The sequence below is a fragment of the Nerophis lumbriciformis genome, linkage group LG18 (assembly GCF_033978685.3).
Source record: "Nerophis lumbriciformis linkage group LG18, RoL_Nlum_v2.1, whole genome shotgun sequence".
Lineage (NCBI taxonomy): Eukaryota > Metazoa > Chordata > Actinopteri > Syngnathiformes > Syngnathidae > Nerophis > Nerophis lumbriciformis.
The window spans coordinates 42,905,000-42,926,295 of record NC_084565.2 but is presented as its reverse complement, the minus strand read 5'-3'; the positions used below and the strand labels follow the sequence as shown (position 1 = coordinate 42,926,295).

The 21,296-nt window shown below is 27.6% G+C and overlaps 1 protein-coding gene across 1 annotated transcript in view; it reads right to left on the bottom strand.

The window, feature by feature from the left end:
* ptprfa (protein tyrosine phosphatase receptor type Fa) overlaps positions 1-21,296 on the bottom strand; it is a 429,990-nt gene that overhangs the window by 296,148 nt on the left and 112,546 nt on the right. Inside the window, exons 2-3 of the mRNA XM_061978426.1 lie at positions 9,499-9,691; positions 5,499-5,644 (exon numbers count right to left, since the gene is read on the bottom strand). Of these exons, the coding sequence (XP_061834410.1) occupies positions 5,499-5,644; positions 9,499-9,601 (249 nt within the window). The 5' untranslated portion in view covers positions 9,602-9,691. The remainder of the gene's footprint in view (positions 1-5,498; positions 5,645-9,498; positions 9,692-21,296) is intronic.

The window sequence follows — 21,296 nt, the reverse complement described above, 5'->3', positions numbered from 1 at the left end:
ATTTTGTGTTTTGTAGAAAAAAATTACTTTTTAAACGTAACTCTAAATTATATTGACATTTTAAATTGAAGTCATTTTATCTTCATTAAAAAAAAGTTAAAAGGAAAAAAATAAAATTCATTTTTACATCCATAAAAGAATTGAACATAATAACTTTAAAATCATAACTTAAATGTTGTTGTTTTTTAATATTTTCTAAAACTGTGCTAAACTTGTTTTGTTTTTTTCGTACTTTACTTAGTACTTTTGCAAAGTGTTTGCTTATTTTTGGACACCTTTGGTTGATTCTGTGTTTTGTAGAAAAAAAATTACTTTAAATGTAACTCTAAAATGTAGTGAAATTTTAAATTCAAGTCATTTTATCTTCATTAAAAAATATAAAAAATTAAAAAAATAAAATTCATTTTTAAATTCATAAATTTGTTTTACATAACTTTGAAATCATAACTTAAAAGTTTTTAAAAATATTTTCTAAAAATGTGCTAAACTTGGTTTTTTTTCGTACTTTACTTAGTACTTTTGCAAAATGTTTGCATATTTTTGGACACCTTTGGTTGATTTTGTGTTTTGTAGAAAAAAAAAGTACTTTTTAAACATAACTCTAAAATGTATTGAAATTTTAAATTTAAGTAATTTTATTTTCATTGAAAAAGTTAAAAGGAAAAAATACAAACATTTTTACATTCATATAAAAATTTATCATAACTTTAAAATCAAAACTTAAATGATTTAAAAAAATATTTTGTAAAACTGTGCTGAACTGTTTTGGTTTTTTTGTACTTTACTTAGTACTTTTGCAAAATGTTTGCTTATTTTTGGACACTTTTGGTTGATTTTGTGTTTTGTAGAAAAAAATTACTTTTTAAACGTAACTCTAAAATGTATTGACATTTTAAATTTAAGTAATTTTATTTTCATTGAAAAAGTTAAAAGGAAAAAATACAAACATTTTTACATTCATATAAAAATGTATCATAACTTTAAAATCAAAACTTAAATGATTTAAAAAAATATTTTGTAAAACTGTGCTGAACTTGTTTTTTTTTTCCGTACTTTACTTCGTACTTTTGGAAAATGTTTGCTTATTTTTGGACACCTTTGGTTGATTTTGTGTTTTGTAGAAAAAAATTACTTTTTAAACGTAACTCTAAAATGTATGGAAATTTTAAATTTAAGTAATTTTATTTTCATTGAAAAAGTTAAAATGAAAAAAATAAGTCATTTTTACATTCATAATTTTTTTTTACATAACTTTAAAATCATAACTTAAATGTTTTTAAAAATATTTTCTAAAACTGTGCTGAACTTGGTTTTTTTCGTACTTTACTTGTACTTTTGCAAAATTGTTGGCTTATTTTTGGACACCTTTGGTTGATTTTGTGTTTTGTAGAAAAAAATTACTTTTTAAACGTAACTCTAAATTATATTGACATTTTAAATTGAAGTCATTTTATCTTCATTAAAAAAAAGTTAAAAGGAAAAAAATAAAAATTCATTTTTACATCCATAAAAGAATTGAACATAATAACTTTAAAATCATAACTTAAATGTTTTTTTTTTTTAATATTTTCTAAAACTGTGCTAAACTTGTTTTTTTTTTCCGTACTTTACTTAGTACTTTTGCAAAATGTTTGCTTATTTTTGGACACCTTTGGTTGATTTTGTGTTTTGTAGAAAAAAAAATACTTTTAATGTAACTCTAAAATGTATTGAAATTTTAAATTCAAGTAATTTTATCTTCATTAAAAAATATTAAAAATTAAAAAAATAAAATTCATTTTTAAATTCATAAAATTGTTTTACATAACTTTAAAATCATAATTTAAATGTTTTTAAAAATATTTTCTAAAACTGTGCTGAACTTGTTTTTTTTCATACTTTACTTAGTACTTTTGCAAAATGTTTGCTTATTTTTGGACACCTTTGGTTGATTTTGTGTTTTGTAGAAAAAAATTACTTTTTAAACGTAAAATGTATGGAAATTTTAAATTTAAGTAATTTTATTTTCATTGAAAAAGTTAAAATGAAAAAAATAAGTCATTTTTACATTCATAATTTTTTTTTACATAACTTTAAAATCATAACTTAAATGTTTTTAAAAATATTTTCTAAAACTGTGCTGAATTATTATTTTTTTTCCGTACTTTACTTAGTACTTTTGCAAAATGTTTGCTTATTTTTGGACACCTTTTGTTGATTTTATGTTTTGTAGAAAAAAATGACCCTTTAAATGGAGCTCTAAAATGTATTGACAATTTTAAATTCAAGTCATTTTATCTTCATTAAAAAAATAAAATTCATTTTTACATTCATAAAAAATGTTAACATAACTTTAAAATTATAACTTAAATGTTTTTGAAAATATTTTCGAAAACTGTGCTGAACTTTTTTTTTTCGTACTTTACTTAGTACTTTTGCAAAATGTTTGCTTATTTTTGGACACCTTTGGTTGATTTTGTGTTTTGTAGAAAAAAATGACTTTTAGATTTTTTTAAACGTAACTCTAAAATGTATTGAAATTTTAAATTCAAGTTATTTTACCTTCATTAAAAAAGTTAAAATGAAAACACAAACACATTTTTACATTCATACATTTTTTTTTAACATAACTTTAAAATAATAACTTAAATGTTTTTGAAAATATTTTCTAAAAATGTGCTGAACTAGTTTTGTTTTTTATACTTTACTTTTTTTTTTTGTACTTTACTTAGTACTTTTGCAAAATGTTTGCTTATTTTTGGACACCTTTGGTTGATTTCATATTTTGTAGAAAAAAAAAAACTTTTTAAATGTAACTTTAAAATGTATTGAAATTTTAAATTCAAGTCATTTTATCTGCATTAAAAAAAGTTAAAATGAAAAACATTTAATTAATTTTACATTCATAAAATTTTTTTTACATAGCTTTAAAATCATAACTTAAATGTTTTTGAAAATATTTTCTAAAAATGTGTTGAACTTGTTGTTTTTATATAGAAATATAGAAATATATATATATATATATTTTTTTTACTTAGTACTTTTGCAAAATGTTAGCTTATTTTTGGACACTTTTGGTTGATTTTGTGTTTTGTAGAAAAAAATGACTTTTTAAACGTAACTCTAAAATGTATTGACATTTTAAATTCAAGTCATTGTATCTTCATTAAAAAAAGTTAAAACTAAATAAAATTAATTGAACATAACTTTAAAATCATAATTTAAATTATTTTAAAAATATTTTCAAAATTAACTTTGTTTTGCTTAAGTTTAATATATTTGAGCTTGACTAATGAAAATAATTGAATAATGCATCATAAAATATCTTTAAAAGGTATAATTTTAGAATACTTCTAACATGTTTATTAATTCATTGTGATGTGACAACATTTGTGCGCATGTAATATTTAAAATATTAATATTGGAATTAATATTATTGATGATATAATCATTTTATATAAAATGCACTTTACATTAAAACATGATTAATTCATCATAAAAATATTTTTAGGTATACTTTTGAAATATTTTCAACATGTTATATTAATTGTGATGTGACACGACTTCTGTGCATTTGATACTTCAAATAATATTATTAATATTAATATAATGATTTTATTTATAATGCACTTTACAATAATAAAAATGGATAAATTGCTCAGAGGAAAATGTTCGAAAGTTTTTTCTAAAATCATATTAATTTTTGTGCATGCAATACTTCAAAAAGTCATATCTTTATATTGTTTTGATAAGAAAATAATAATAATCTAATTTATAATGCACTTAGTACTTTAGCATAATATTTGCTTATTTTTGGACACCTTTTGTTGATTTAGTGTTTTTGTAGAAAAAAAATGACTATATGACTTTTTAAATGTAGCTCTAAAATGTATTGACATTTTAAATTTAAGGAATTTTATCTTCATTAAAAAAGTGAAAATTAAAAAAATAAAAATTATTTTACATTCATAAAAAAATTTAACATAACTAAAATCATAACATAAATGTTTTTTAAAAAATATTTTCTAAAACTGTGCTGAACTTTTTTTTTTTCATACTTTACTTAGTACTTTTGCAAAATGTTTACTTATTTTTGGACCCTTTTGGTTGATTGTGTTTTTGTAAATGAAGCTCTAAAATGTATTAAAATTTGAAATGTAAGTAATTTTATCTTCATTAAAAAAGTTCAAATGAAAAAAAAAATACAAAAAATGTACATTCATAAAAAAATTGTACATAACTTTAAAATCATAACTTAAATGTTTTTAAAAAGTATTTTCTAAAACTGTGCTGAACTTTTTTTTTTTTTCATACTTTACTTAGTACTTTTGCAAAATGTTTACATATATTTGGACACCTTTGATTGATTTAGTGTTTTGTAAAAAAAATGACTTTTTAAACGTAACTCTAAAATGTATTGAAATTTTGAATTCAAGTCATTTTATCCTCATTAAAAAAAAGTTCAAATGAAAAAAATACAATTTATTTTTACATTCATAAAACAATTGAACATAACTTTAAAATCATAACTTGAATGTTTTTTAAAAATATTTTCTAAAACTGTGCTGAACTAGTTTTTTTTTCATACTTAGTACTTTTGCAAAATATTGGCTTATTTTTGGACACCTTTGGTTGATTTTGTGTTTTGTAGAAAAAAATGACTTTTTAAACGTAACTCTAAATTGTATTGAAATTTTAAATTCAAGTCATTTTATCTTCATTAAAAAAAGTTCAAATGAAAAAAATATAATTTATTTTTACATTCATAAAACAATTGAATATAACTTTAAAATCATAACTTGAATGTTTTTTAAAAATATTTTCTAAAACTGTGCTGAACTAGTTTTTTTTTCGTACTTTTGCAAAATGTTAAAAGGAAAAAATACAAACATTTTTACATTCATATAAAAATTTAACATAACTTTAAAATCAAAACTTAAATGATTTAAAAAAATATTTTGTAAAACTGTGCTGAACTGTTTTTTTTTTTCGTACTTTACTTGTACTTTTGAAAAATTGTTGGCTTATTTTTGGACCCCTTTAGTTGATTGTGTTTTTGTAAATGAATCTCTAAAATGTATTAAAATTTGAAATGTAAGTAATTTTATCTTCATTAAAAAAGTTAAAATGAAAAAAAAAAAAAAAGTTTACATTCATAAAAAAATTGAACATAACTTTAAAATCATAACTTAAATGTTTTTAAAAAGTATTTTCTAAAACTGTGCTGAACTTTTTTTTTTTTCCGTACTTTACTTAGTACTTTTGCAAAATGTTTACTTATATTTGGACACCTTTGGTTGATTTTGTGTTTTGTAAAAAAAAAAAAAAAAAAAGACTTTAAATGTAACTCTAAAATGTATTGACATTTTAAATTTAAGTCATTTTATCTTCATTAAAAAAAGTTAAAAGTTGCATAACAAACAGTCTGAAAAAGAGAATTTAAAACAAATAGAACAATATAAACTATGAAAAAGTCCCATGTTAGGTCGATAGAAAGGTCAGAAATAAAGATGTCTCACCTCAAAGCGCTGCGAGCTGACCTTCTTGCCCTTCTTCATCCACGTGATGCGAGGCGTGGGCTCGCCCGCCGCCTGGCACACGAAGGACGCCACGCCGCCCGAAATCCCCGTCTGGTCGTCGGGGGACTTGAGGAAACTGGGCGCGCCTGGAAGGAGACCACAGAACACTTACAACAACGGCCAAAATCCAGAGACGTGGCTCGGCCGCGTTGCCGTGGAAACGAGAGTCAGCAGGGAGACTCGGTGAGTTTTCTATTATTAAAATTCTGATTTCCCACGGCTTCTGCTCGCTGACCCTCGGTCTCCGCTGGATCGTCGCCTTTTGGCCTTCGCACTTCCCTGATTGGCCAACACCTTGTCACCACGGCAACAAACAGCCTCTTAAGAATACTTTTGTTCGAGAATGTGCTGCCACCCGGTGGCCTTTTATAGGTACTGCAATGTGTTTACTGTTACTTGCAGGTTTCATGCTGAAAAACTGCAAAATTTGCTAACGTCAATTTTAATTGCGGCTGCGACTTTCTTAATTCAGAAGGCGGTGCCATTATGAAACGTCAACAGTGTCAATACGCTCACTGAAGCACCATTTACTCATCACTAGTAACGTCTAGAACAGGGGCGCCCAAACTTTTTCCCATCGGGGGCCACACTAATCAAAAGATGCGTCCACCATTTTGGTAGTTTTCACTTTCAAAACCAATACAATATTTAGATTTTTTTTTTTGTAGGAGTTTCAAAAGCTAAACTGAAATTTTAACAGTTAGCACTCTGGCCAAATAGCATCAAGAAACAAAAAATATGAGCTAAAAAAGCTAATATGCTAGCATTACTATGCTAACATACTAACAATCGCATGCTTATAGTTATGACTGAAGTGTACACCTGCTAAATGAACAAAAAAAGCTAGCATGCTAATGTTAACATGCCAAAATGCAAACTGTAACACATATCACTCCGAGGTGTGTACCTAAAAAAAATGTTTGAAAAATGGTGGCATGCTAATGTTAGCATGTTTCAAGTCCTAAAATATGACTGAGGTGTACACCTGATAAATTAGCAAAAAAGCTAGCATGCTAATGTTAACATGCTAAAATGCTAACAATAACACATATCACTCTAAAGGTGTGCACCTAAAAAAAAAAATTGAAATATGATGGCTTGCTAACGTTAGCATGTATCAAGTCCTAAAATATGACTGAGGTGTACACTTGATAAATTAGCAAAAAAGCTAGCATGCTAATGTTAAGATGCTAAAATGCTAACTGTAACACATTTCACTCTGAGGTGTGTACCTAAAAAAAAATGTTTGAAAAATTATGGCATGCTAATGTTAGCATGTATCAAGTCCTAAAATACGACTGAAGGTGTACATCTGCTAAATTAGAAAAAAAGCTAGATTGCTAATGTTAATATGCTAAAATGCAAACTGTAACACATGCCACTCTGAGGTGTGTACCTGAATTTTTTTTTTTGAAAAATGCTGGCATGCTAATGTTAGCATGTATCAAGTCCTAAAATATGACTGAGGTGTACACCTGCTAAATTAGCAAAAAAAGCTAGCATGTTAAGGTTAATATGCTAAAATGCTAACTGTAACACATATCACTCTGTGTGTACCTAAAGAGATGTTTGAAAAATGCTGGCATGCTAATGTTAGCATTTATCAAGTCCTAAAATACGACTGAAGGTGTACATCTGCTAAATTAGCAAAAAGCTAGCATGCTAATGTTAAACATGCTAAAATGCTAACAGTAACACATATCACTCTGAGGTGTGTACCTAAAAAAATGTTTGAAAAATGCTGGCATGCTAATGTTAGCATGTATCAAGTCCTAAAATACGACTGAAGGTGTACATCTGCTAAATTAGAAAAAAAGCTAGCATGCTAATGTTAATATGCTAAAATGCAAACTGTAACACATGCCACTCTGAGGTGTGTACCTGAAATTTTTTTTGGAAAAATGCTGGCATGCTAATGTTAGCATGTATCAAGTCCTAAAATATGAATGAGGTGTACACCTGCTAAATTAGCAAAAAAACCTAGCATGTTAAGGTTAATATGCTAAAATGCTAACTGTAACACATATCACTCTGAGGTGTGTACCTAGAAAAAATGCTGGCATGCTAATGTTAGCATGTATCAAGTCCTAAAATACGACTGAAGGTGTACATCTGATAAATTAGCAAAAAAGCTAGCATGCTAATGTTAATATGCTAAAATGCTAACTGTAACAAACATATCACTCTGAGGTGTGTACCTAAAAAAAATGTTTGAAAAATGCTGGCATGCTAATGTTAGCATGCATCAAGTCCTAAAATATGACTGAAGTGTACACCTGCTAAATTAACAAAAAAAGCTAGCATGCTAATGTTAACATGCTAAAATGCTAACTGTAACACATATCACTCTGAGGTGTGTACCTAAAAAATATGTTTGAAAAAATGCTGGCATGCTAATGTTAGCATTTATCAAGTCCTAAAATATGACTGAAGGTGTACATCTGCTAAATTAGCAAAAAAGCTAGCATGCTAATGTTAAAATGCTAACTGTAACACATATCACTGAGGTGTGTACCTAAAAAAAATTGAAAAATGCTGGCATGCTAATTTTAGCATGTATCAAGTCCTAAAATATGACTGAGGTGTACACCTGATAAATTAGCAAAAAAGCTAGCATGCTAATGTTAACATGCTAAAATGCTAACTAACACATATCGCTCTGAGGTGTGTACCTAAAAAAAATTTGAAAAATGCTGGCATGCTAATGTTAGCATGTATCAAGTCCTAAAATACGACTGAAGGTGTACATCTGCTAAATTAGCAAAAAAGCTAGCATGCTAATGTTAAAATGCTAACTGTAACACATATCACTGAGGTGTGTACCTAAAAAAATTTGAAAAATGCTGGCATGCTAATTTTAGCATGTATCAAGTCCTAAAATATGACTGAGGTGTACACCTACTAAATTAGCAAAGAAGCTAACATTTTAAGGTTAATGTGCTAAAATGCGAACTGTAACAAATATATCTCTCTGAGGTGTGTACCTAAAAAAGTTTTTGAAATATGCTGGCATGCTAATATTAGCATGTATCAAGTCCTAAAATATGACTGAAGTGTACACCTGCTAAATTAACAAAAAAGCTAGCATGCTAATGCTAACATGCCAAAATGCAAACTGTAACACATCACTCTGAGGTGTGTACCTAAAAAATATGTTTGAAAAAATGCTGGCATGCTAATGTTAGCATGTATCAAGTCCTAAAATATGACTGAGTTGTACATCTGCTAAATTAGCAAAAAAGCTAGCATGCTAATGTTAACGTGCCAAAATGCAAACTGTAACACATCACTCTGGGGTGTGTACCTAAAATTTTTTTTAAAAATGCTGGCATGCTAATGTTAACAAGTATCAAGTCTTAAAATATGACTGAGGTGTACACCTGCTAAATTAGCAAAGAAGCTAACATTTTAAGGTTAATGTGCTAAAATGCGAACTGTAACAAATATATCTCTCTGAGGTGTGTACCTAAAAAAGTTTTTGAAATATGCTGGCATGCTAATATTAGCATGTATCAAGTCCTAAAATATGACTGAAGGTGTACATCTGCTAAATTAGCAAAAAAGCTAGCATGCTAATGTTAAAATGCTAAAATGATAACTGTAACACATATCACTCTGAGGTGTGTACCTAAAAAATATGTTTGAAAAAATGCTGGCATGCTAATGTTAGCATGTTTCAAGTCCTAAAATATGACTGAAGTGTACACCTGCTAAATTAGCAAAAAAGCCAGCATGCTAATGTTAAAATGCTAAAATGATAACTGTGACACATATCACTCTGAGGTGTGTACCTAAAAAATATGTTTGAAAAAATGCTGGCATGCTAATGTTAGCATGTATCAAGTCCTAAAATATGACTGAAGTGTACACCTGCTAAATTAACAAAAAATCTAGCATGCTAAGATGACAATGCTAATATTGATGACATCATCATACTGACTTTCAGAGTGCGATGGCAGGACCAGCGTGGCCGACAGCAGCAGCAGCAGGAAGAGGAGGTGAACAGCGCCCCCACCGGGCGGCCGTCTGCAGCTTTCGGCCATCTTCCGACCCTCGCCCCGCTCCCTGCTCCCCTCGCTGGTCCCCACAAGGCTGCTGATTGGCTACAGCGTCACGCGCTCATCAAGACACACCTGCCAGGAGAGGAAAGTGTCAGGTGAGCGAGAGCAAATCAAACTAATCCATAATAAAACCCAAAAATCCATTTGTCATTAAAAAAGCGCCACAGGTCCTTGAAGATGAAAAGTATAGCACGTCACAGCTGCTATAGTACAGGTCCTTGAAGATGAAAAGTATTGCACGTCACAGCTGCTATAGCACATCACCAACAATGTCAAGTTAGTATTTACATTCCAGGTGGAATGTAAACAATTAGGGTATTGATTAAAAGCTAATTAATTAATATTGCCATTAGTTGATTGGTTAACGCTGGTCAACATTGTCTGCTTTCACCTTTTGTGGACCGAAAGTCCAAAATCAACGGATGTTTTGATGTTTGCGCATGCTAGCATGACGCTACGCTACATGCTAACCGAGACGCCTCATGTGATGTGTTGTGTTGATTTTAAATTGTGGCCGTGAATGTTTATGCACATGTAATGTCTTTTTTTTCCCATTTTTTATTATTGGCAAAAAAACATTTTTTTAAATTTAAAAAAATAAAATAAAACAAAAATTCCCATTTTGAAAAAAATTAAATAGTGATTTAAATTTAAAAACGTTTTTTATTGTTGTTATTACAGGGTATTGTGGGTAGAATTTTGAGGGGGGAATTTATTAATTTTTTTTAAATGTTTAATTTTTTAAAAGGCAGTTATATAAATTGTTAATGTGAACATTTATGGAAATGTAATGTCTTCTATTTGCAAAAAAAATTAAAACATTTTAAGTGTAAAATTTTAAAGATTTTTTTCCCATTTTGGAAAAATAAAATGATTTAAAAAAAAAATAATATTATTATATATAATTTGTTTTAAGAAGGCAGTTGTTAATGTGAATATGTATTCTCATGTAATGTCTTCTATTTGCAAAAAAATAATTTAAGTGTAAAATGTTAATGATTTTTTTCCCATTTTGGAAAAATAAAATGGTGATTTAAAAAAAATAATAATAATAATAATAATAATAATAATAATAATAATATTTTTATTTTTTTAAGAAGGCAGTCACATAAATTGTTAATGTGAATATTTATTCTCATGTAATGTCTTCTATTTGCAAAATTTTTTTAAATTTTAAGTGTAAAATGTTAAAGATTTTTTTCCCCATTTTGGAAAAATAAAATGGTGATATAAAAAAAATAATTGGGGGGTTATTTTTATTTTTTTAAGAAGGCAGTTACATAAATTGTTAATGTGAATATTTATTCTTATGTAATGTCTTCTATTTGCAAAAAAGTAATAATTTAAGTGTAAAATTTTAAAGATTTTTTTCCCATTTTGGAAAAATAAAATGGTGATTTAAAAAAATAATTGGGGGGGTTATTTTTATTTTTTTAAGAAGGCAGTTACATAAATTGTTAATGTGAATATTTATTCTCATGTAATGTCTTCTATTTGCAAATTTTTTTTAAATTTTAAGTGTAAAATGTTAAAGATTTTATTCCCCATTTTGGAAAAATAAAATGGTGATTTAAAAAAAAAATTGGGGGGGATGTATTTTTATTTTTTTAAGAAGGCAGTTACATAAATTGTTAATGGGAATATTTATTCTCATGTAATGTCTTCTATTTGCAAAAAAGTAATAATTTAAGTGTAAAAATTTTAAAGATTTTTTTCCCATTTTGGAAAAATAAAATGGTGATTTAAAAACATAATTGGGGGGGTTATTTTTATTTTTTTAAGAAGGCAGTTACATAAATTGTTAATGTGAATATTTATTCTCATGTTATGTCTTCTGTTTGCAAAATTTTTAAAAATTTTAAGTGTAAAATGTTAAAGATTTTTTTCCCCATTTTGGAAAAATAAAATGGTGATTTAAAAAAAATAATTTTTTTTTTTTTTTTTTTTTTTTTTTTTTAAAGAAGGCAGTTACATAAATTGTTAATGTAAATATTTATGCTCATGTAATGTCTTCTATTTGCAAAAAAATAATAATTTAAGTGTAAAATTTTAAAGATTTTTTTCCCATCTTGGAAAAATAAAACAGTCATTTAAATTTGTAAAATACTTGTTATCACGGGGGGTTGTGTATAAAATCAAATTGTTGCTGTGAATACCCAAGTTCGTGTTATTGCTTTTAAATGTTTTTATTTATTTGAAAACATTTTTGAAAAAAAAAAGCTGTATATTGTCATTACGGGATGTTGTGTGTAGAATTTTGAGGGTATTTTTTTTCCATTTCAGAAAGAGGTGTTTACATGAAATGATGCTAAGAATGTGATTTGTTTATTAATTTGCAAACATTAAAAAAAAACTAAAAAACTTGAGGAACTTTGAGGATGTATTCCCCATTTTGGTAAAAGGCGGTCATATAGAATATTACTAACTGTACACAAATGCGACTTCTTTTAACAACTTTTTTTTTTTTTTAATTTGCAATGATTGAAAAAAAAAAAAAGGTCAAAATTAAGGATTTTTTTTTTTCCATTTTGGAAAAACTAAATGTGAATTCGCTTTTCAAAAAACGTTGGATGTTGTCATTATGGTGTGTTGTGTGTAGAATTTTAAGGGTGGAATTACATTTATTTATTTATTATTTTTTTTTTTTTTATTATTTATTTGTTTTATAAATTGTTAATGTGAACATTTATGCAAATTTGTGAACATTTATGCAAATTGAATGTCTTCGATTTGCAAAAAAATTAAAAATTTTAAGTGTAAAATTTTCAAGATTTTTTTTCCCATTTTAGAAAAATAAAATGGTTATTTAAAAAAAAAATGTTATTGTTATTATGGGGTGTTGTGTACGGAATAAATTGTTGCTGTGAATACCTACGTTTGTGTTATTTCTTTGTCTTTTTTGCTATTTATTAAAAAAAAAAAAAAAAATTTTAAAAGACGTATATTGTCATTTTGAGGTGTTGTGTGTAGAATGTTGCGGTATTTCTTTTTCCATTTAAGAAAAAGGTGTTTACATGAAATGATGCTGAGAATGCAATTTGTTTATTAATTTGCAAACATTAAAAAAAACAAAAAACTTTTCAGGAACTTTGAGGATGTATTTTCCATTTTGGTAAACACAAATGCGATTTCTTTTTTAACTACTTTTTTTAAACAATTTTTTAAAATTTGAAATCATTTTTTTTTTAAAAGTGTCAAATTTTAAGGATTTTTTTTTTTCCATTTTGGAAAAACTAAATGTGCATTCATTTTTCAAAAAACTTTTGATGTTGTCATTATGGTGTGTTGTGTGTAGAATTTTGAGGGGGGATTACATTTTTCTTTAAGGCAGTTAAACCCATTGGTAATGTGAACTTTTAAGCAAATGTAATGTCTTCGATTTGCAACATTTTTTTTTTTTAAATGTTAAGTGTGACATTTTATAGAGTTTTTTTTCCTATTTTGGAAAAATAAAATGGTGATTTAAAATTTAAAAAATATTGTTATTATTTTTATTATGGGGTGTTGTGTATGGAATACATTGTTGCTGTGAATACCTAAGTTTGTGTTATTTTTTAGTTTTTTTAAATGTTTTTATTTATTTGAAAAATAGGTATATTGTCATTATGGGGTGTTGTGTGTAGAATTTTGAGGGGGGGATTACATTTTTATTTTATTTTTTTTCCATTTCAGAAAAAGGTGTTTACATGAAATGATGCCAAGAATGCGATTTGTTTATTAATTTGCAAATATTAAAAAAAACAAAAAAGTTTTGAGGAACTTTGAGGATTTATTTTCCATTTTGGTAAGCACAAATGCGATTTATTTTTTAATATATTTTTTTTAAATTTGCAATCTTTTAAAAAAAAAAAAAGTGTCAAATTTTAAGGATTTTTTTTTCTATTTTGGAAAAACTAAACGTGCATTCGCTTTTCAAAAAACTTTTGATGTTGTCATTATGGTGTGTTGTGTGCAGAATTTTGAGGGGGGATTACATTTTTCTTAATTTTCTTTTTCTTTAATGCGAACTTTTATGCAAATGTAATGTCTTCGATTTGCAAAAAAAATAAAAAATAAATGTTAAGTGTGATATTTCAAAGATTTTTTTCCCCATTTTGGAAAAATAAAATGGTGATTTAAATAAAAATAAAAATTGTATTATTGTTATTATGGGGCGTTGTGTGTGGAATAAATTGTTGCTGTGAATACCTAAGTTTGTGTTATTTTTAAAATTTTTTAAATGTTTTTATTTATTTGAAAAATAGGTATATTGTCATTATGGGGTGTTGTGTGTAGAATTTTGAGGGGGGATTACATTTTTATTTTTTATTTTTTCCATTTCAGAAAAAGGTGTTTACATGAAATGATGCCAAGAATGCGATTTGTTTATTAATTTGCAAACATTAAAAAAAACTTTTGAGAAACTTTAAAGATTTTTTTTCCATTTTGGTAAACACAAATGCGATTTTTTTTTTAAACACCATTTTTTTTTTTTTTTTTTTTTTGCAATCATTTTTTAAAAAAGTGTCAAATTTTAAGGATTTTTTTTCCATTTTGGAAAAACTAAAAGTGCATTTGCTTTTCAAAAAACTGTTGATGGTGTCATCATGGTGTGTTGCGTGTAGAATTTTGACGGGGGATTACATTTTTCTTTATTTATTTTTTTCTTTAAGGCAGTTATATACATTGGTAATGTGAACTTTTATGCAAATGTGATGTCTTCGATTTGCAAAAAAAAAAATCACACATTTTAAGTGTCAAATTTAAAAGATTTTTTTTTCCCCATTTTGGAAAAATAAAACGGTGATTTAAATTAAAAAAATATTTTTTATCATTATTATTATGGGGTGTTGTGTATGGAATACATTGTTGCAGTGAATACCTAAGTTTGTGTTATTTTTTTAGTTTTTTAAATGTTTTTATTTATTTGAAAAATAGGTATATTGTCATAATGGGGTGTTGTGTGTAGAATTTTGAGGGTATTTTTTTTTTCCATTTCAGAAAGAGGTGTTTACATGAAATGATGCTAAGAATGTGATTTGTTTATTAATTTGCAAATATTTAAAAAATAACTTTGAGGATTTTTTTTTTCTATTTTGGTAAAAGGCGGTCACATAAAATATTACAATACACAAATACACAAAAAAATTATTTTAATTATTTTAATTATTATTTTTTAATTTGCAAAAAATGTTTTAAAAAGTGACAAATTTTAAGGATTTTTTTTTTTTCCATTTTCCAAAAACTTTTGATGTTGCCATTATGGTGTGTTGTGTTTACAATTTTGAGGGAAATATATACCGGTATATACATTTTTGGGGGGAATTTTTTTTCGAATACTTGTGAGTTTTTCCCTTTTTAAATGTATTTAGTTAGTTGTTGTTTTCATATGCAAACATTTTGTTGTTATTGTGAGTATTTTTGAGTGTGTATTTGTGAGATGACAGGAAGTCAACAAAGGAACAATCTTTGTGCTTCACTGACGAGCCTAACGAGCAATTAGTTGAAACCCAGCTCTGTAATGTTTCTCCACTTGCAGGTTAAAGTTCTCCCCACACTTCCAGCTTTGTCAGGAGACGCCGGAGACAACACAAGCGGCGCGGAAAAGCGCAATGTTTTGACACGCCACGGCCAAGAAAGTCAACAAGGCCTTTTTGCAGGAGGCTTGGAAATAGATTGGCTGAGCTGAATAATTGATGTTGCTCTAAAAGCCATCTCTCAGCCAATTACCGCCGCAAACGCCCAATTTCCTCCGGGGCCTTTGCGGCGTCCACCTCTCAACCTCTGAGGGCCCGCAGACACGCGACGCTGCGCACGTGACAGCAGACGTCACGCGGGGACACGTTTAGTGCGACGCACTGTCAGGGTGGACTGCAAAATGGTTCCACTTTCCAAAATGTTTGTCTCGGAGATAATGGTGCAAAGTCAGCTGCTCTCTTTCAGGTTCAACTGCGGTCGATATCATGTTTACCATGGAAATAACAGTAGTACTGGGAAACAAAAAAAGGCAGATTTTACTGTTTAAAAAAAAAAAAAAAAAAAAAAAAAAAAAAAAAAAAAAATGAATGGCCAGACTTTTATAGTAAAAGTAACAGTGGTACCGTTTTTACATTTACAGTAATGCACTGCAAAAAAAAAAAAAAAATGCAGATTCCACAGTAAATAAAAAAAAGAGAGGGGCCAGAATTTTACCAAAAAAATAATAATACTGTTTTTACATTTACAGTAATGCACTGTAAAAATTAAAAATGCAGATTTTACGGTAAAGAAAAATGGTACTGTTTTTTTTTCTCCCATTCACAGTGACATTGTAAAAACAAACAAAAAAAGCAAATTTTACCGTAAAAATAATGCTGTTATTACATTTACAGTAATGCACTGTAAAAACAAAATTACGCAGATTTTACTGTTAAAAAAATGCTGAATGGCCAGAATTTTACTGTAAAAATAACAGTGGTACTGTTTTTTTTTTTTTAATTTACAGTGACACTGTAAAAACAAAAACGCGGATTTGAGAGTAAAAAAAACAAAAAACGGCAGCTCACTGGCCGGGATTTTACTGTAAAAACAACAAAGTTAAAAGGTATTACATTTAAAGTTTTGCACTGTAAAAACAAACAAAAAAGGCAGATTTTACTGTAAAAAAAAAAAAGCTGAACGGCCAAAATTTTACAGTAAAAGTTACAGTGGAACCAATTTTACATTTACAGTAATGCACTGCAAAAACAAAATGCAGATTCCACAGTAAATAAAATGCACAGAGGGGCCAGAATTTTACCATTAAAATACTGTTTTTATATTTACAGTAATGCACTGTAAAAATAAAAACCGCAGATTTTAATGGTAAAGAAAAATTTTACTGTAAAAATAACAGTGGTACTGTTTTTTTTTTCATTTACAGTAACACTGTAAAAACAAACAAACAAACAAAAAAAAACGCAGATTTATTTTATAACAAATTTTACCGTAAAAATAATACTGTTATTACATATACAGTAATGCACTGTAAAAACAAAAACACGCAGTTTACTGTTAACAAAATGCTGAATGGCCAGGATTTTACAGTAAAAGTTGCAGTGGTACCAATTTTACATTTACAGTAATGCACTGTAAAAACAAAAAACCGCAGATTTTACTGTTAAAAAAATGCTGAATGGCCAGAATTTTACTGTAAAATTAACAGTGGTACTGTTTTTTTTTTTTTTTTTAATTTACAGTGACACTGTAAAAACAAAAACGCGGATTTGAGAGTAAAAAAAACAAAAAACGGCAGCTCACTGGCCGGGATTTTACTGTAAAAAACAACGATGTCAAAGATATTACATTTGAAGTTTTGCACTGTAAAAATAAACCAAAAAAAAAAATGCAGATTTAACTGTAAAAAAAAAAAGCTGAACGGCCAGAATTTTACAGTAAAAGTAACAGTGGTACCGTTTTTATATTTACAGTAATGCACTGCAAAAATAAAAAAATGCAGATTCCACAGTAAATAAAAAGCAGAGAGGGGCCAGAATTTTACCAAAAAAATAATAATACTGTTTTTACATTTACAGTAATGCACTGTAAAAATTAAAAATGCAGATTTTACGGTAAAGAAAAATGGTACTGTTTTTTTTTTTCTCCCATTACAGTGACGCTGCAAAAACAAACAAAAAAAAGCCAATTTTACCGTAAAAATAATACTGTTATTACATTTACAGTAATGCACTGTAAAAACAAAAACACGCAGATTTTACTGTTAAAAAAAATGCTGAATGGCCAGAATTTTACTGTAAAATTAGCAGTGGTACTGTTTTTTATTTTTTTATTTACAGTGATACTGTAAAAACAAAAACGCAAATTTGAGAGTAAAAAAAAAAAAAAAACGGCAGCTCACTGGCCGGGATTTTACTGTAAAAACAACGATGTTAAAAGGTATTACATTTAAAGTTTTGCACTGTAAAAAAAAAAAAAAAAAAAAAAAAAAAATGCAGATTTTACTGTAAAAAAAGGCTGAACGGACAGAATTTTACAGTAAAAGTTACAGTGGTACCAATTTTACATTTACAGTTATGCACTGCAAAAATTAAAAAAATGCAGATTCCACAGTAAATAAAAAGCAGAGAGGGGCCAAGAATTTTACCATAAAAATAATAATACTGTTATTACATTTACAGTAATGCACTGTAAAAATAAAAAACGCACATTTTATGGTAAAGAACAATTTTACTGTAAAAATAACAGTGGTACTGTTTTTTTTTTTCATTTACAGTAACACTGTAAAAACAAACAAAAACAAAAAAAACGCAGATTTAATGGTAACAAATTTTACCGTAAAAATACTGTTATTACATTTACAGTAATGCACTGTAAAAACAAAAACACGCAGAGTTTACTGTTAAAAAAATGCTGAATGGCCAGAATTTTACTGTAAAAATAACAGTGGTACTGTTTTTTTTTTTTTTAATTTACAGTGACACTGTAAAAACAAAAACGCGGATTTGAGAGTAAAAAAAACAAAAAACGGCAGCTCACTGGCCGGGATTTTACTGTAAAAACAACAAAGTTAAAAGGTATTACATTTAAAGTTTTGCACTGTAAAAAAAAATAAAAATAAAAATAAAAAATGCAGATTTTACTGTAAAAAAAGCTGAACGGACAGAATTTTACAGTAAAAGATACAGTGGTACCAATTTTACATTTACAGTAATGCACTGCAAAAATAAAAAAAATGCAGACTCCACAGTAAATTAAAAAGCAGAGAGGGGCCAAGAATTTTACCATAAAAATAATGATACTGTAATTACATTTACAGTAATGCACTGTAAAAATAAAAACGCGGATTTGAGAGTAAAAAAAAAACTGCAGCTCACTGGCCGGGATTTTACTGTAAAAACAACGGTGTTAAAGGTATATTACATTTAAAGTTTTGCACTGTAAAAAAAATAAAATTTAAAAATTTAAAAAATGCAGATTTTACTGTAAAAAAAGTTGAACAGCCAGAATTTTACAGTAAAAGTTACAGTGGTACCAATTTTACATTTACAGTAATGCACTGCAAAAATAAAAAAAATGCAGACTCCACAGTAAATAAAAAGCAGAGAGGGGCCAAGAATTTTACCATAAAAATAATGATACTGTAATTACATTTACAGTAATTCACTGTAAAAATAAAAAAACGCACATTTTATGGTAAAGAAACATTTTACTGTAAAAATAACAGTGGTACTGTTTTTTTTTCATTTACAGTAACACTGTAAAAAACAAAAACAAAAAAAACGCAGATTTAATGGCAACAAATTTTACCGTAAAAATACTGTTATTACATTTACAGTAATGCACTGTAAAAATAAAAAACGCACATTTTATGGTAAAGAAAAATTTTACTGTAAAAATAACAGTGGTACTGTTTTTCTTTTCATTTACAGTAACACTGTAAAAACAAAAAAAACAACAAAAAAACGCAGATTTAATGGTAACAAATTTTACCGTAAAAATACTGTTATTACATTTACAGTAATGCACTGTAAAAACAAAAACACGCAGAGTTTACGGTTCGAAAAAGCTGAATGGCCAGAATTTTACTGTAAAAATAACAGTGCGACTGTTTTCTTTTTCATTCATACAGTAACACTGTAAAAACAAAAACGCGGATTTGAGAGTAAAAAAAAAAAACGGCAGCTCACTGGCCGGGATTTTACTGTAAAAAACAACGGTGTTAAAGGTATTACATTTTAAGTTTTGCACTGTAAAAAAATAAATTAAAAAAAAATGCAGATTTTACTGTAAAAAAAAAAAGCTGAACGGCCAGAATTTTACAGTAAAAGTTACAGTGGTACCAATTTTACATTTAGAGTAATGCACTGTAAAAACAAAAACACGCAGAGTTTACAGTTAGAAAAAGCTGAACGGCCAGAATTTTACTGTAAAAATAACAGTGCGACTGTTTTCTTTTTCATTTACAGTAACACTGTAAAAACAAAAACGCGGATTTGAGAGTAAAAAAAAAAAACGGCAGCTCACTGGCCGGGATTTTACTGTAAAAAACAACGGTGTTAAAAGGTATTACATTTGAAGTTTTGCACTGTAAAAAAATAAATAAAATAAAAAATGCAGATTTTACTGTAAAATAAGCTGAACGGCCAGAATTTTACAGTAATAGTTACAGTGGTACCAATTTTACATTTACAGTAATGCATTGTAAAAACAAAAAACGCAGATTTTATGGTAAAGAAAAAATGGCGGCTCAGTTGCTAGAATTTAACTGTCATTTAACATTGGTACTGTTTTTTTTGTTTTTTTACATTTACAGTAAGGCACTGTAAAAAACGATTGTAGATTTCCCAGAAAAACACTGGCACCCCAGTTTCCAGAATTGTACCGTAAAAACAACAGTGATACTGTTTTTTTCCTCATTTACAGTAACACTGTAAAAGCAATAACAAAAACGCAGATTTAATGGTACAAAAACGGCCAGAATTTTGCCGTAAAAATAACAGTGGTACCGTTTTTTTCCATTCACAGTAATGCACTGTAAAACCAAAAAACACTCAGATTTTACAGTAAAAATAAGGCGGCTAAGTGGCCAAAATTTTACCGTAAATGTAACAGTGATACTGTTTTTTCATTTACAGTAATGCACTGTAAAAACAACGCATATATTACTGTAAAAAAATGGCAGCTGAGTGGCCAGGATTTACCCTGAAAAAACAAAAACAGTGGTACCGTTTTTACATCTACAATAATGCACTGTAAAAACAAAAACATTTCGCTTTTACAGTAAAAAAATAAATAAATAAATAAAAGGCAGCCCAGTGGCCAGAATTTTACAGTAAAAGTGGTACCGTTTTTATATTTACAGTAATGCACTGTAAAACCAAAAAAACCTCAGATTTTACAGTAAAAATAAGGCAACAAAGTGGCCAAAATTTTACAGTAAATGTAACAGTGATACCGTTTTTTTCATTTACAGTAATGCACTGTAAAAACAATGCATATATTACTGTAAAAAAATGGCAGCTGAGTGGCCAGGATTTACCCTGAATAAACAAAAACAGTGGTACCGTTTTTACATCTACAGTAATGCACTGTAAAAACAAAAACATTTCGCTTTTACAGTAAAAAAAAAAAAAAAAAAAAAAAAAAAAGGCAGCCCAGTGGCCAGAATTTTACAGTAAAAGTGGTACCGTTTTTACATTTACAGTAATTTACTTTTAAAACAAAAACATTTCGATTTTACAATTTAAAAAAATGGCAGCTCAGTGGCCAGAATTGTACCCTAAAAATAAAAGAGGTCCCATTTAAAATTCACAGTAATGGACTGTAAAAACTGTAGATTTTTACAGTAAAAAAACAAAAATAACAAAAAACTGGCAGCTCAGTGGCCAGAATTTTACAGTAAAAGTAACAATGGTACTGTTTTTTTTTCCATTTATAGCAATGCACTGTAAAAACAAAAACATGTTGATTTTACAATTTTAAAAAAATGGCAGCTTATTGGCCAGAATTGTACCCTAAAAATAAAAGGGGTCCCGTTTTAAATTTACAGTAAAGTACTGTAAAAACTGTAGATTTTTACAGTAAAAAAAACAAAAACAACAAAAAACTGGCAGCTCAGTGGCCAGAATTTTACAGTAAAAGTTATAATGGTACTGTTTTTTTTTTCCATTTACAGCAATGCACTGTAAAAACAAAAACATGTTGATTTTGCCATTTTTAA